The sequence below is a fragment of the Antedon bifida genome, chromosome 6 (genome assembly GCF_963402885.1).
Source record: "Antedon bifida chromosome 6, ecAntBifi1.1, whole genome shotgun sequence".
Lineage (NCBI taxonomy): Eukaryota > Metazoa > Echinodermata > Crinoidea > Comatulida > Antedonidae > Antedon > Antedon bifida.
The window spans coordinates 4,712,788-4,728,450 of record NC_136231.1 but is presented as its reverse complement, the minus strand read 5'-3'; the positions used below and the strand labels follow the sequence as shown (position 1 = coordinate 4,728,450).

General features: G+C 35.8%; 4 protein-coding genes across 5 annotated transcripts in view; 2 read left to right on the top strand and 2 right to left on the bottom strand.

Annotated features, from left to right (window-relative positions):
- LOC144844930 (15-hydroxyprostaglandin dehydrogenase [NAD(+)]-like) overlaps positions 1-15,663 on the top strand; it is a 57,304-nt gene that overhangs the window by 16,858 nt on the left and 24,783 nt on the right. The window lies entirely within an intron of this gene.
- On the top strand, positions 1,010-2,883 carry LOC144844710 (QRFP-like peptide receptor). The gene is made up of 3 exons (XM_078701738.1): positions 1,010-1,075; positions 1,410-1,483; positions 1,907-2,883. The coding sequence occupies exon 3, from the start codon at positions 1,915-1,917 to the stop codon at positions 2,881-2,883; it is 969 nt and encodes a 322-aa protein (XP_078557864.1). The 5' UTR covers positions 1,010-1,075; positions 1,410-1,483; positions 1,907-1,914.
- Positions 7,018-10,229, bottom strand: LOC144844913 (uncharacterized). Its single transcript, XM_078702022.1, has 5 exons — positions 10,050-10,229; positions 9,069-9,145; positions 8,622-8,957; positions 7,854-8,153; positions 7,018-7,661 (listed from the first exon to the last, which is right to left on the bottom strand). The coding sequence occupies exons 1-5, from the start codon at positions 10,214-10,216 to the stop codon at positions 7,273-7,275; spliced, it is 1,269 nt and encodes a 422-aa protein (XP_078558148.1). The 5' UTR covers positions 10,217-10,229; the 3' UTR covers positions 7,018-7,272.
- LOC144845179 (uncharacterized) lies at positions 11,426-12,687 on the bottom strand. 2 transcript variants are annotated; one of them, XM_078702342.1, is made up of 3 exons: positions 12,557-12,687; positions 11,938-12,234; positions 11,426-11,850 (listed from the first exon to the last, which is right to left on the bottom strand). In XM_078702342.1, the coding sequence occupies exons 1-3, from the start codon at positions 12,585-12,587 to the stop codon at positions 11,486-11,488; spliced, it is 693 nt and encodes a 230-aa protein (XP_078558468.1). In that variant the 5' UTR covers positions 12,588-12,687; the 3' UTR covers positions 11,426-11,485. The 2 variants fall into 2 exon arrangements, with proteins under 2 accessions (XP_078558468.1, XP_078558469.1); XM_078702343.1 differs by having other exon boundaries at positions 11,938-12,021.

Sequence of the window (15,663 nt, the reverse complement as noted above, 5' to 3'; positions counted from 1 at the left end):
TGTAAGGAAAGAAAAGTTTACCTAACTTTTTTAATATAATAATGTGTACCGTCTTGGTTGATGATGAGACAAAGGAGGGGGTATACAGAACTGATTATCCACAATCATTAAAATACATAAAGACCTTAAAAAGAATAATAATTATATAAGTGGAAACTGACCCCTAAATGTGGTACCTCAATCGAAATTTTAATTTCGATATCAGAAAGTCTGATTTGTCATAAAAATAAATTTAAATAATCAAGGTCATCAAGAGAGGAAGATAGGGAATATGAAACGTTGTGTATTCACGGAACCTAAAAGTTTAATTTAATTTTTTTTTACGCATTAAGCTTATGTTTCGTTTTCTAAATTTTCAAAACAAATACCATGTTAGTCAACGTCTGATACGCTTTAATTGGAACCCCTCGCTTGGACACTCCTAGCAAGATACTCTTTGCTGTGAAACTAATATAAATATGTCAATGATTAAGGGGACATCCCAACGCTGTTCCCTTAATACGGTTATACTGTATTAATAATGTGAGGATGAATAAAATGCCTTGCAAATACAGTTTTCCATAAATGGAGCTTGAAACAACTGGGTGAATGTTAATTTACGCTGGCAACAGTAAAACTATAATAGTACATGCATTAATTTAATGTAATATAAAAAGTACAAAATGTAAAAAGTACAATGTACCAAGAAAAGCAGAAACAGAATCGCAAACCGGAAACTTTTGGATGAGAAAGAAAAAAACGCCTAATTGTAGGCCCTGTGTCGATGTATCAATTTCTCTCGTTGCCTCCTCCTGGCCGGATGCCATTCGGCCTTTAGCGGACCTGGCCCTGTGCCACCCATTCTTCATTGGGCTTAAGAGAATGAACACTGTCTCGAATAGCCTTTCTAATGCATCTCTTGCTGATCAAATACATGACAAAGATATCTACCAAACTTTAAATTGTATGCAACTTGGCTGTCGTTCGCTTTTTTTTATACCGGTACCGACACATTTTATTTTTATTACAGCATTATCACTGGGTGGTTTAGAGTTTAAAGTCTTGCTGATACAGTATAATTTAACAAGCATAAAACGTAAGTCTACTGTATATGTTGGGGACTTTTACATTTATAATACACACATTTGGTGCTATAATGATGCAAAACCTCTTCGCGTATTTCGTAAGTCTGAATACCGACCACTGAGTGTAGCTGTTGCAACGATTTATAAGCGATTTGAAACATTATCTTAAAAACAATGTCATGGAAAAAAGATGTTCATGGTCAGTCTTTTGTTCAAAAAATGTTTTACCAATAAAAATATAGTATCTTGATATATTGGCATAAAACATATTTCGAATCTACTACAAAACAATAGTAAAATATTATAGACTATCATAAAATACATACTAATAATATTATGTATTAGTAGGCTTTTAAACGTACGAGAGGATTTCGGATTTCATTAGTTATATATCCACGTAACTGTGAACTTGAGAGTAGGTAAGTTATTTTTCATTTGTTTAAGGCGATCCGATTTTTTATTTAAATTACCTGAGAATTTTCTAGTAGGCTTATCTAATTTTAAATACGTTTTATAAGTAGTTTGTGAATGAATCATGTAGTTAAAATTTCTTTATATATAGTTTGATAGCAATTCATTTTTTTAGATATAACCAGTATTATATTATGCAATCGAGGGATGAGAGTATTTTTTATAACATTTACATTGAAAACCGTTCAATCAGTCGATTTTCTATAATCTATTTTTTTTAATCCCATGTTCTCCTATTCCGTTGTATTATAACGGTTGTGGATTCAACAATTCAATAACTTCACAATAAATGTTAACGTATACATTATCTGTAGGCCTAATAGTACATTCATGGCAGCAAAGTACATTATATCTTGGTTTTAATTTTCCAGTGTACAAGATGAGTTCCACGCCGCCTATGCTATGTGATTCGAGAGAAACACCCTCCACCGCCACGTGGTTTACAGTTATTGAGTGTATCTTAGCCATAATTGGTATTGTTGGAAACCTTCTTGTGATTCATATTTACAAAAATAAAAACATGAACAAATCGTCCACATCATTTTTTATTGTAAGTTTAGCCTTTGCCGATTTAATCTCATCTGCGAACATGCTACCACTGCATATGCTGTATAATGATATAAATAATATCTATTTTTGCCGATTTGTTTCTAGCGATTACTTATTATGGACATCAATATGTGCTTCTTCGCTATTACTAATGATCCTCACGTTAGATCGGTACAGTGCCGTGTTGCACCCTACAAAGCACAAACAAACCTTCTCCCGATCAAGATGCTGGATTTTAGTCATTATCGTTTGGTTTTCAGCCGCCATTTTCAACACGTTTAACATATGGATAAATGTACTCGACAACTGTACGTGTACAGTTAGATGGCCAGGAAAATATTGGCGAACCTTCATCGGTATTTTTAACTTTCTAACAAAGTACACAATTCCTGTTGTTATTATGATTACTGCAAATTATACAATAATACGTTCTTTAAAGCAACAAGTAAATATATTCAGAAGAAGGACTAGCTCCATAAATAGCCCTGCAATTACACTCCATCAGGCAAAGAGAGATATAATGAAAACTGTGTTTGTTGTTACAGTTACTTTCGTTACGTGTTGGAGTACCGAACAAATTTGTTTCTTTATACATGCAATTGGACTATTTGAACGTTACGCTAAATCAAATTTAGAAAGTGTCCTAGTGCTCTTGGGTTTTGTCAACTCTTGTGCAAATCCGTTTATTTATATCACTACAAATAAACAATTTAATAAACACTTTCGAAAACTGCTGCTAAAATTTAAAGTTTGCAATCCAGTTTCAACTGTCGATCTAGATAGAGATATAGTTAAATAAATGTACTAAGTTAATTATTATTATAAATATAATGTAATTATAACTAGTGTAGTCATTACCTTTGGCAAAAGAATTCTGTAAATGTGTAATCTAAACTTTTGCTTAATAAATGTAAGTTTGAATAATAAAGTACAAATGAAGTTGTTCTACTGTTATGACCTCAATACGCTCTTGTTTACAGTCATTTCTATTAAGTAACATCAAATAATTGAACACATTAAAAAACAGCTATGAAATGTATCCTCGCTGGATTGCCATATCTCTTGGAGTTCGCTTAATTAAAGATTGACTAGTACATTCCACCAAATGCTAGAACAATTTATTTTGATGCTCACTAGCCTCCCGTCCCATTGGCCAACAATGTATACATTTTATAAAATATTTTAATAACTTTTTTATCATATCTTGAACTCCTATGTATTAATATATTGTAATATCCAATCACAATTAATTGATTGCAATAAAAGATTTTGAACTTTCAACGTTTCTTTAATTTGGCCTCCTATGTTCCAGTAAAACAGTCATGTGTCGTATGTAAAACACATGCATCGACAAGAAGAAATGTCGTGGAATATAAGTATCCGAATAAAGTAAAGTTCAAAATAAAACATAGGCATCTAATCATTCGTTTAATGCAGAATTGATAACATAAGCTATAAACTAAATGTTTTTGTATATGGTACGGTAATAAAACCAGTTATTATACCAGTCATAATACAGTAGATTGATATCCAAGAATAATTCATCAGGAAAAAACAGAGTCGTGTTTTAGTATTTTATATATTACGTTTAATGGACACATAAACCTTAAAAAGATATGGAAATGAATATTTATTATACCTATAACAACTAACTTTTTGACTAAAAACGCATAAATGTATTATCGTTTGATACCATATGGAATATTTTATGTATCACGTGGTTTGATGTCGATAATATGTAAATATACACTTTTACCATATTATTGATATTTTATGTTCTATTAGTTTAAAGTATATTACAAATTACAATCTTGTGGAATGAACGACTACGAAAAAGCTACTATGGGTGATATTAAATCGGCTTTATTGTCAAACTCTAAGAATATAATTCAAATACTGTACAAAAATATACACGCACCAGAGGATGCCTTATAAATAAAAAATTACAATAATATAACATTTCAAAAATCAACATAAATAAAAAAAATACATTATTAAAAGGAAAAGCCTTGTATGCCTAATATATGAATCAATATACAATGTTACCGGTACATGTTAAAAGATGACATTTTTATCAAATTTGAGACCAAAAAAAACTAAAATAGCTTTTAGTGAACAATAATTCTTTCAATTGTAGGCCTAGGCTATATTATGCCGCTTCTTTCTTTTCCAGAAAACGGGATAAAAATTAACTAGTAGTAAAGCACATTAGCAAAGAAAGCAAATATATTCACTCTTAAGCGAAAGAAAATCTATTATGTTGCAAGTAATTATAAATAATAAAATATAATGTACTCGTTTTCAACAGAGGACTGAAAAACGCAGAGAACATTTTCTCGAAAGATTTCCTCTACAAATTCGAGAGAGGGCGCCCTATTGTAGAATGGTTGGCAGCCGTCTGTCTCGAGAGACAATAGGTATGCGCCCTCTATCCGTCATTCGGTGCAGGGTCACAGCGCCTGCTGTGACTAAAAAGTCCAATTTTTGAGCGGCATGATTTGTCACATTTTGGGCAGATGTACGTCGGCTCCTGGTCGGTTGGAGCAGAGGATGCTCTCTCCTTTCTACGTTTCTTGAGTAGCGTCCATTTCTTGTCGCGTCCACTCTCGCTTGTTTGGACACACATCTTGATAGTGGATCTCCACATACTGCGATCGGATGCAACAGCCTCCCAGTTTGTGACGTTTGTGTTGCCCGACTTAAGATCACGCTTGCATACGTCTTTAAAGCGTAACATGGGCCTTCCTTTAGGTCTAGTTCCAGTGACAAGCTCACCATAGAGTAAGTCCTTTGGTATTCTTCCGTCATCCATGCGCCTTACATGGCCCAGCCATCGAAGGCGTCTCTGGGTAAGTAGTGAGTACATGCTGGGCAAACTTGCCCGAGTTAGAACGGTTTTATTTGAGACATGATCATGCCATTTGATGCCGAGTATCCTTCTCAGGCAGCGCAGATGAAATGAACTCAATCTGCGCTCTTGGCGGGTGTAAAGAGACCATGATTCACTGCTGTACAATAGGGTGCTTAGGACACAAGCCTGGTAAATCTTCATCTTGGTGTTTATAGTCAGCATGCGGTTTTTCCAAACCTTATCTGTTAGGCGAGCCATGGCTGATGTCGCTTTTCCAATCCTGATGTTGAGTTCGGCGTCAAAAGAGAGGTTACTGGAAACAGTGGAACCAAGGTAAATGAACTTGTCCACCACCTCAAGAGTATAATCGCCGATTTTGATCTCAGGAGGAGCATTGGCTGCGTCTTGACTTAGAACGTTCGTTTTCTTAAGGCTGATGGTAAGGCCAAACTCCTCGCATGCATGTGAGAAGCAGTCAATGAGGCGCTGGAGTGCTTCTACACTGTGGGCTGTGATGGCAGCGTCATCAGCGAAGAGCAACTCTCTAATAAGTAGACGTCGCACCTTGGTCTTTGCACGAAGGCGGGCAAGGTTGAAGAGATTTCCGTCACTTCGAGTATGTAGGTAGACTCCTTCATTTGACTGACGAAAGGCATATGATAGTAACAGGGAAAAGAATATGCCGAAGAGTGTAGGCGCCAGAACGCACCCCTGCTTTACTCCACTCTTGATGGGAAAAGGATCTGAAGATGAGCCATCATACTGCACAACACTGTGCATGTCTTCGTGAAAGGAGGTGATTATCCCCAGAAGCTTTGGAGGACATCCGATCCTTTGTAGTAGGGAGAAGAGACCTTTCCTACTGACAAGGTCGAAGGCTTTCGTTAGATCAATGAAGGCAATGTACAGGGGCTGCCTCTGCTCACGGCATTTTTCTTGTAGTTGTCTCACTGAGAATATCATGTCGATGGTTGATCTTCCAGCTCTGAAGCCGCACTGGGCTTCAGGATAGACACGTTCTGCAAGTGATTGTAATCTAGGTAGTACAACACGTGCGAAGACTTTACCCACTATGCTAAGAAGGGATATTCCACGATAGTTGTTGCAATCGCTGCGATCACCCTTGTTCTTATACAGTGTAACGATGTTTGCGTCACGCATATCCTGGGGTACTGAGCCTTCTTCCCAGCATTGTAGCAGAAGCTCGTGTAGGTTTTGTAGTAGTGTGGAGCGTTTACCAGCCTTGAGGACCTCTGGTGGGATACCGTCCTTTCCTGGGGCTTTACCGCAAGCCAAGATATCAATGGCCTTGCTTAGTTCCGCCAGTGTAGGTGGATTGTCGAGCTCTTCCATTATGGGGAGAGAATCTATGCACTTAATGGCTGAGTCAGTGACAATGTTTTCTCTCAAGTAGAGTTGTTGGTAATGCTCTACCCATCTCTCCATCTGCTTTCCACGATCAGTTATGATGGTACCAGAGGCGGTCTTTAATGGTGCGATCTTCGTTGCACTAGGTCCAAAGGCCTTTTTTATACCAGCGTACATGGCGCCAGTGTTGCCATGATCAGCAGAGAGTTGAATATCTTGACAGAGGTTCAACCAGTATTGGTTGGCACACTGTCGAGCTATCTTTTGAGAGTTATTTCTAGCTTTACGAAGAGCCTCTAGTGTTCTTTCTGAAGGGTCTCTTTTGTAGTCAATTAGCGCTGCACGCTTTGCCTCTAAAGCTGGCTCCATCGCAGAAATTCCTGATTCAAACCAATCAGGGGTTTTCCTCTCTTTCACGCCGAAGATGTCTTTGGCGGAGGTATAGATGGCATTACGAATATGAGCCCATCTCATTTCAGAGTTGGCTTTTGGACAGTCTTTCAGCATTTCATCGATGGTTTGGGCAAAACGAGCGCACAGGTCTGGCAGATTGGTCTTAGCTGTGTTGATGCGTGGGCATCCTATGTGCCTGGAGCGATGAATTTGATTTGGTTTGAGACACACTGTGCTGCGCACCATAGAGTGATCAGTATCGCAGTCTGCACTATGGTAACTGCGAGTGATGTTTACGTAATTTAAGTAAGATCTTATTGTAGAATACTATAAATATAAAAGGGAGCATTTAGTATTATGAATATATGTCCCATCGACTTTATTGAATGCCTTTTAATTAGTTGACAGTGATTATCTAGAGGATTACATTCAGTTACATTTAAGCAATATCAGCTTCCTTACAATCTCTCTTTTCAATCCCAATCCCATTACTGAATTGTTCAAAATAATCAGAATACTTCAATATTATGTTATCATCAGGAACGATGGCATTCATTTGGTTTAAATCAAATACTGTTACTTGGGAACAACATCAGCATACGGATATGAATACTCCTGTTCTTCAGCTATTTCAATATAATCATCTTTATTCTCGTCTGTCGGATTTAAAACATAATAGGAAGGACCAAGCTTATCGTAGGAGGAATCATTTAAATCATCTTCAATAGTTGGCTTAGTATTGATAGTATCAAGTACTGGGAGTGTTGGGTATTCGTATTGCCCACCAGAATAAACCTCATTTTCTACGGTAATTGACTTTGGATCTTGTGTTGCAGTTTTACTGAGATAAGCGTAGTCTCCTGGTAAAGAAGTTCTGTACTTTGAATAAAGGTCTGGTTCTTTTGTATCACCGCCATTCATAGTTTCAGTGTAGTGTGGCTCATTCTTTTTGGAGTTTTGTAAATCTGTGGAAAATGGGTGATAATGGTGAAAAGTATCAATATTGGCCTATTATTTCTACTATAAAACATGCAACTGGCAATTGTTGATTTGTCTAAACCATTAAAAAAGATTATGCTTGTAATTAATAATATTGGTCGTATCAGATAATGGAAACTCAGATATTACCAATAGAAAAGTTTAGAAAGAAAGTTTACCTTGATTGTTTTGTTCATTTGGTTGATCTGATTCAGTGGCGACACCTTCTTGAGATGACCGTTTTCTATACAATATAAAAACAACCAAGATGACAATGCAGACGATAGCTACTCCTAGAGCAATCGAAATTGGAATAACGGCATCCGACATTTTAGATGAACTTTGACCTGTTTGCTCCTCCTGCAAAGTAGCTTTGGACGTCACTCGTTCATCATCAGTTACGTCACGATCTATACTAGTTTCTCGAATTGGTGTGTTAGTTGTTGGTTCCGGGTTAAAAGGCGTTTCAGTTGTCGGCCCTATATCAAAATGAAATAAATATATAAACCTAGACGCATATCTATATATAAATTTACGTAAGGGCAAAATTCGGTAAATCGCGCTTTACTTCTAGAATTTGTACTCGATGGTATATAAAGTTGGTTCGTACTTTCGGTACTGATTTTAACCACCTGATGTAACCCTGTTTACTAATTAACTAACTTATTAAATTAAGTTAGATAATTAGTTATTGACGATTAAAACGAATTTAGGTTCAACGATTTGCCCCAAATAGGGGTGCGTAATTAGAACTGCTTTATCCTACAATCACATTTTATTGTAGTATGTTTTTAAATTTCATTTGAATAATAATGTATAGACTATCCAATGAGGTACTATCGTGGTACGTGAATATAATTTGATTTGATGTAAGTTGTTTAATAAGTTTTGTAATTCATAATTTTACAGATTTCACTGTGAAGACAGTATGGTATTACTACACTTACTATATTTTTGACATACAAAGCCGTGACCATCTCTATGTTTTTCTTTATTTATTTCATACTCCATCGGTTTAATCATTATAACGGTACTTTCGCCGTCCTTTACATTAAAGTTCGTGTTATACTCAGAGCAGCTATCGGTAAAATCTGGTACATCCTGTAAAGTGGGGTCGACCTGCAACCAATACTGTGCATCTGGTTCGTCTTGTATCATTTTAGCGACTGCGTCAAGTATGAGGACGCTGTCTATTTTTGCGGGCTCATAGCCTTCGTCATTGCATTCATTTTCATAGTTTTCATAATTCCCCGATGGTAGAAAAGTGTAACATGTATACCCGTCTGAAAAATAAATTGATGAATTGAATTGTACCAGTACTGCAAACTTACATGCAGGTGTCGTAATACAATCGAATGTATAATAAACAAATCATCATTTCTAGTGACTCTTACACTGTGTAGATTCAATACAGGTTTCTTGCCTTCTTAAGTCACCATTGTGGTTTTCAAGATTTTTATCTACACCATCCCTGAAAAATAATTATTGAAAATATGTTTACTCCTTAGTTTTAAAACTAAATTTTAATTTAAAACCTTGACAAGATTCTGAAGAAATCATCTAAAATGAAAAAGAAAGAAAATATAATAAAAATGATTACAGGAGTAGGTAGGACCTACAAACAACATATTTTCTTTCTCCAAATTAATCTAGGCCTATATATTAATTTATGTGTTTGTTTTTGTTTTGTTTTTGACTGCTTATTTGTTTGTTTTGTTTTGTTTTTGACTGCATTTCTTTGAAGGCCTAGCCCCAGTCTTTAGGTAGGATAGGCTAGCTAGGCTAGGTAGAGAAGCTAGCCTAGTCCGCTGTGTTGGTCTGCCTAGTAACCAGCCTAGCATTAATATGCCACAATACAGGTTTAGGCCTACACAAAAGTTGTTTGTTAGTAGCATCTATACCTAGGCCTATATTCATTTATTTGTTTTTAGTTTGACTGCCATTTTATTTTTATTGATCATCGACGCGTTACACATAGGCCTACTTCTTCAGCCTCCTCTCCATTCGTCACCCCCCCCCCCCCCTCCCCCTAATCCCAACTCATTTGTGAATGCCACTTAAGTGTTTCCCTTTGTTAGGGGAATTCTTAAGTAAGTATTTCCCTTAGCCTAAGTGTGATTGGTGAATACGGCCACTGGTTTCCATAAAATCGCTACACGACAGAGCGTAGCGATTCTATGGAAACGCTAGAATTTATCGGGATCTAGTACGCAAGCGCTAAATATTCTTTGGTACGCGTATACGATTCATCGCCGACAAAATCGGCAAAGTTGAACATGGTTGAGCTTTGCCGATTCCTAATTTATCTTTGTTACGTGTACGACGTACGAATCCTTTGCACATTTTCGAAAAATGGTATGAAAAAAGACACTTACCAACATCGTTTTATCAAACTGCCACCACCCATTCGTTTCTGTCTATTAAGTAATGTTCCTTCGTTTGCTAGCGTTTCTTCGCCATGGTTTACAAATAGTGATTCATGACTTGTTGTTACGATTGCAAATACGTAAATTGTTGCACAAACGTACTTATTTGGCGACATTTTGTGATCAACTTTCTAGCTTCCAAAACGGAGTCAAGTCTAAATAAACCCGGAAACTGACTGTTCATACAATCATTTTATTATTGTACGTAAAACACAATAATAGGCCTATATTTGATTTAAAGTCAACCAACCTTCATACTTCCATTCTTTCCGTTAAAAAGTAATAATACATAGAGGAAATGATTCCAGTGATTTCCTACATCAACGATAAACCCGATTGTTTTAAAATCGAATTAGCTAAATTATTTATAATGTAATAGTAATGAATTAATTTACCTGTTAAACTTATATACCTGTAGTAACTTGACAGATAGGCCGATTGAAGTCGTGTCGAATAAATGAACAGACAACCCCTTGTTATATTAAGATCTATTTTTATTTAAATTCATTATATGCGTCATTGATGAAAACAATGAATAAACCTTACTGTGCCGGTACTTAAAAGCCAAATAGAGGACATGTATTGTGTAGGACTACGATTACGCTGCGACTGTAAAAATGCAAACTATAGACTTACGCTGACTTGCTAAAATTTGTCTATAAGGAAATGATCATTATTGTTGGAATGTTTACCAGAACTATCACTGGTATTAGGTTTAGTGAAAACATCACTTACTTAATTTTTAAAATCGGACTTTGAATAGGCCATTTTGCAGTTTTAATGAAGTTGTTCACTTCCATAAGAAAAAAAACGGGGGAAAAAATTATTTCACCTATAGAAAGACAAAATAAACAGTTAAATTACCCAAAAACTCATTGTCTTCCAGACAATTTGACCATTTTTTGCTTTAAATTACATTTTTCTCAGGTAAATAAATTTTGTTCAGACCCAATTTTTTGTGAGAGTGAATAACTATTATGTGACATTAAAATAACATATTCAACAAAAAAATTTAAAAAAATATTTTTTTAGGGGGACGATATATCTTTAAGGGAAATAGAATTGGGCGCACATTTTCAAAATTGCTTATGATCATGCACGTTTGTCAACTAATGATCGATAAAGATAGACAGTAAACAAAACGGTAAGATCTGAATCATGAGTAAATTTAGGTATTTATTTGTGCTGTACATCATAAAAAAAATAGCAAACATCAATTGATAGATATGAAGAGCCCAACATTTTAACTAAAAAACACGGTATATTATAGTAATAAATTCAATTTGACGTAACTTCGGTTATTACTATAAATTCTGATTCCGTTACTTTTCTCCAATAACCATGTTAATTTGCTGGGTCTCTGAAAACCTATATTAAACATTTGCTTATGGTTTTACTTTATTCTGTAGTTCATCAGCAATAGACTTTCTATCGGCATATGCGTAACTATATTCTGGTGGACTAGTATGTGTGTCTAACTCATCATAAACGAATTCATCAGTACTTTGATGATTATTATAAGTAGGAACATCAATATCCATATACCCGCTGCTACCGTTGTAAATACCAGCAGGTTGCTGAAATAGATGTGGAGTTTCCATCGGTGTTTCGTAGATATAGGTACCTTCTTGTGGGAAAGACTTATCTGGATTCGTGTGGACATTGTCAACTTTAGGATTCCTCATCAGGCCTTGGTAGTCGGTGGATTCATAGGCAGGTGGTGCTGTTGGAATGACCGATACTACACATTCTGAAAAGAAGGAATATGAACATTTAGGTTCCTCATCAGATTGTTATTTGGTGGCCCTATGCCTCAATTAACAGTGTATAATAATACCTCTTGAAGATGGTTCAACAGCACAGACTACCGTCTGGTTTACATTCTTCTGGTGGGACTTAATTCTACAGCAAATGACACAGCCTACGAATAAACCAAGTACTAGCGTCACTGCAATGATGCTAAGTAAGAAAATAATCCAATCGAAGGATGATGTATGTTCTGCAGTTGGGTTTTTGGCTGGGAGGCTTACAGATTGGTTCATCGTTGGTGCCATACTAAATGAAGAAGAACTACTAGGATTGGGGGAAGTTGATGTATGTTTTGTTGATTGAGTAGGCTTTGCTGTAGTTCTCTCTGTAAGAAATGCAACATTTTAATGAGTAACTTGAAATAACATAATCCCACCTCAACAATAACTTTCCATGTTAAATAATATATTCATTCATTCATTCATTCTTTATTTAGCCTTTAAAATCGAAATACATTTAAAACATAGGTAACAAAAACAAGACAGGTGGAAATCTAAGGAGGCAAGGATAAGCAAAAGCAATTAAAATTGCTGTAGCTCACAGGCTTGCTTATCCATATTATAAAAACGTAACCATAAAATATATTTTAGCTTCAACTTAATAATATGTAGGCCTACTGTAATTTTGAGCAATAATATAAAATCTACCTTCTTTTTGACATATAACTCCTCTCATCATCCCTTTATCAGTCGACCTCTTTTTTGATATTCATCTCTTTTTACTTCCATGACTGTGGATTCCTCACTATTTAAAGCAAATTCATTACTAACGCAAGTACATGCTATTCTCTCTAAAAAGAAATCGATATTGTCTAGTTCTACGCTAACATCAATCCAGTATTTCGTGTCTCGATCAAAACTTTCAAACACCGATGCCGCAACTTCGTCTAATAGCACCGCATCGTTGATGACGGCTAAACGTGTGCCTTGTGGACAGTTGTTAGATGCTTGCGATTTTGTCATGTCGTAGTTGAATATGCTTACTTCAAATGACGGACGATCTATTGAAGATAAATTGAATGTAAATACAATATGTGTAGTAAGTTGTAAATAAAAGTATAAAGGATGGTAAAAGGTGTTTACGTACTTTCTCCTAGTGTCAACCATCGATAATATCGGTTGTAATCAACATCATATCTGAAAAATAGAATTCAATTCGTCTTTTATATGTATGTTTACACGGTACCTTGTGTGAGGTTTATCACCGTACACACATACAGGGGAGGATCCATGGGGCGCGCGCTCTCTCATTTTGACACCTAAAACATTTTTTTGGGTTGCTTCTTTTTTTTGTGGTAAATATACGTCATTTTTACTCAGTTATGAATTGTATATTCATTTTACATAATAATATCTGTTTCGAAATACCGTATTGGTTTCTGTATTAACACATTAAGTTTTTTTTTAATTACTTTTAAGGAATGGCTAAGGATAACTATTATTTCCGACTTTGAAGTGATAGATCAAAATCGTAGGCCTAACCAGATTATTGTTTAATTGCTTCCAAACCTCTTTCTAACCATAGTGAAGTAGAATATGGAATTGGGTTGTACAACACTCTATGATGAATACTGATGAATATATATCTTTAAAAACTACATGAAAAAACCTTGTTTAATGTATGTTCAACTATTAGACTTAAAACTAACCCCACAAACACTACCACCCCCACAGTCCACCCCATCCAACAACAACATGTTGGATCTGAGGGTTTCCCGGAGGTATTACAAGGCTAAATCAACATTTTTGCTTTGAGAACTAAAACTGAATGACAATAACACACACAGGAAACAATATTATAGATTGCAACTTTTCAATTTGCTTTAAAGTTCAATGAAACTTTCAAGGATGATCCAGAAATGTTTAAAGGATTATGTTGTTGGGTAAAAATAAAGTGTGTGTATTTAGGCAGTATTTTTGTTAAATGATTAATTAAACTTTACGGTGATCGATGACCTCGTCGAGTGGAGTGGTCAAGTGGTTAAAACAGGTCCTCGACCATGTACCATTTTCCTGGCGGTAGAACAAGTCTTCACGGATAAGGACTTAAACTGGAGGTCCAGTGTACACATCTGGCTCGTGTGCACTATAAAGAACATATGTCATCTTTTGGAAGAGTAGGGTGGTTACCTCGATGTACGGTCCATTCATCCTCTGTTGGTGTGGGCAGACGAACGAGCACCGCGTCCGTTTGATGGCAGCAGCGACCCAAATGGTCTTTGGGGAGAAGAAAGTTATTGTGTGTGCCGTCCATACATGTGCGCGATTCAGCCCCGTTAGGCTGGAAGTCACAGGTTATTCCCCCACATCTACATTTACAGCATTATCACCGCATCTTCAACCGGACTGTAGTGAATATATGGAGTTGGTTCCGAGCGTTCTCAGGCGTATATATATTCACGCGACGTACACTGACACTGAATAATTTCTCATACAAAAAGTATACTGTATTCAACTAAAACTTTTATTTCTTGCAACTCGATTAATACATCTTTCTACCAGTCTAGACCTTTCTTCTCTATAATCTATACGTCTATCTACTTTGATCTTATTCTCTCTTCTCCACTAATATCTATTACATTCTACTCTTATACTGGACATGCAAATTAGGAGCTTCAGAGGAGGATAACATTTTCCCTCCAAAGTTTCCCTCCAAAATTATACGATTTTGATTGGCTAATAAAATAAAGCAGACCTAGTCTAAAGCATCCTTATCTAAACACAGGGAATCAGAACATAAATATTATGACATTCCCCTTCTTGGGAAAAAGATTGTGTCAATCTTTCCAAAAATTTAACATTTAAAACCATTTTACTTAAAACTATCTACTAATAACACCTCTATAATATTATTTATGCACGACTTAATCCATCTGCATTTCCATTTAATGATCCTTTCTTGTAAATAACTTTAAATTTATATCCTTGTAAAAACAGAGCCCATCTCATAAGTCTAACATTGGCACCCTTCATTGAGTCCATCCATCTCAATGCCTGGTGGTCAGTATGAACTTGAAATTCACAACCATACAGATAATACTTAAGTTTATTGATAGCCCAAACAATAGAGAGGCACTCTTTTTCTGGCACAGAATATCTCTGCTCATGTACAGATAACTTTCTACTTAAATACACAATGGGATAATCATTACCCTCACCATCTATTTGGCTCAGCACTGCCCCTATGCCATAATTTGAGGCATCGGTTTGCAATATAAACATCTTATCAAAATTTGGGGCTTTTAATACATTATCATCAGTAAGTCGTTTCTTTAAAGTTACAAAGGCATTTTCACATTGTTCATTCCACTTAACGGTATTACTTTTACTCTTTAAAGTTAAATCAATCAATGGCTTAGCAATATCGGCATAGTTTTGTACAAATTTTCTGTAATAGCCAGTTAATCCGAGAAATGATCGGACTTGTTTCTTAGACAGAGGTCTGGGGAACTTTTCCACAGCCTCAACCTTATCAACCATGGGTCTAATTTCTCCATTACCAATCTTATGCCCCAGAAATTCTACCTGTGCATAGGCAATTTTACATTTCAAAGGCTTTGCTGTCAATCCAGCACTACTTAATCTTTCTAATACATCATTCAAATGAAAAATATGATCTTTCCAAGTTTGACTATAAATACTTATGTCATCTATATATGCCTTAGCATATCCCTCAGTACCTTGTAATACCTTATCCATTAATCTTTGGAAAGTACTAGAGCTATTTTGCATACCAAATGGAAGTACATTGTAAC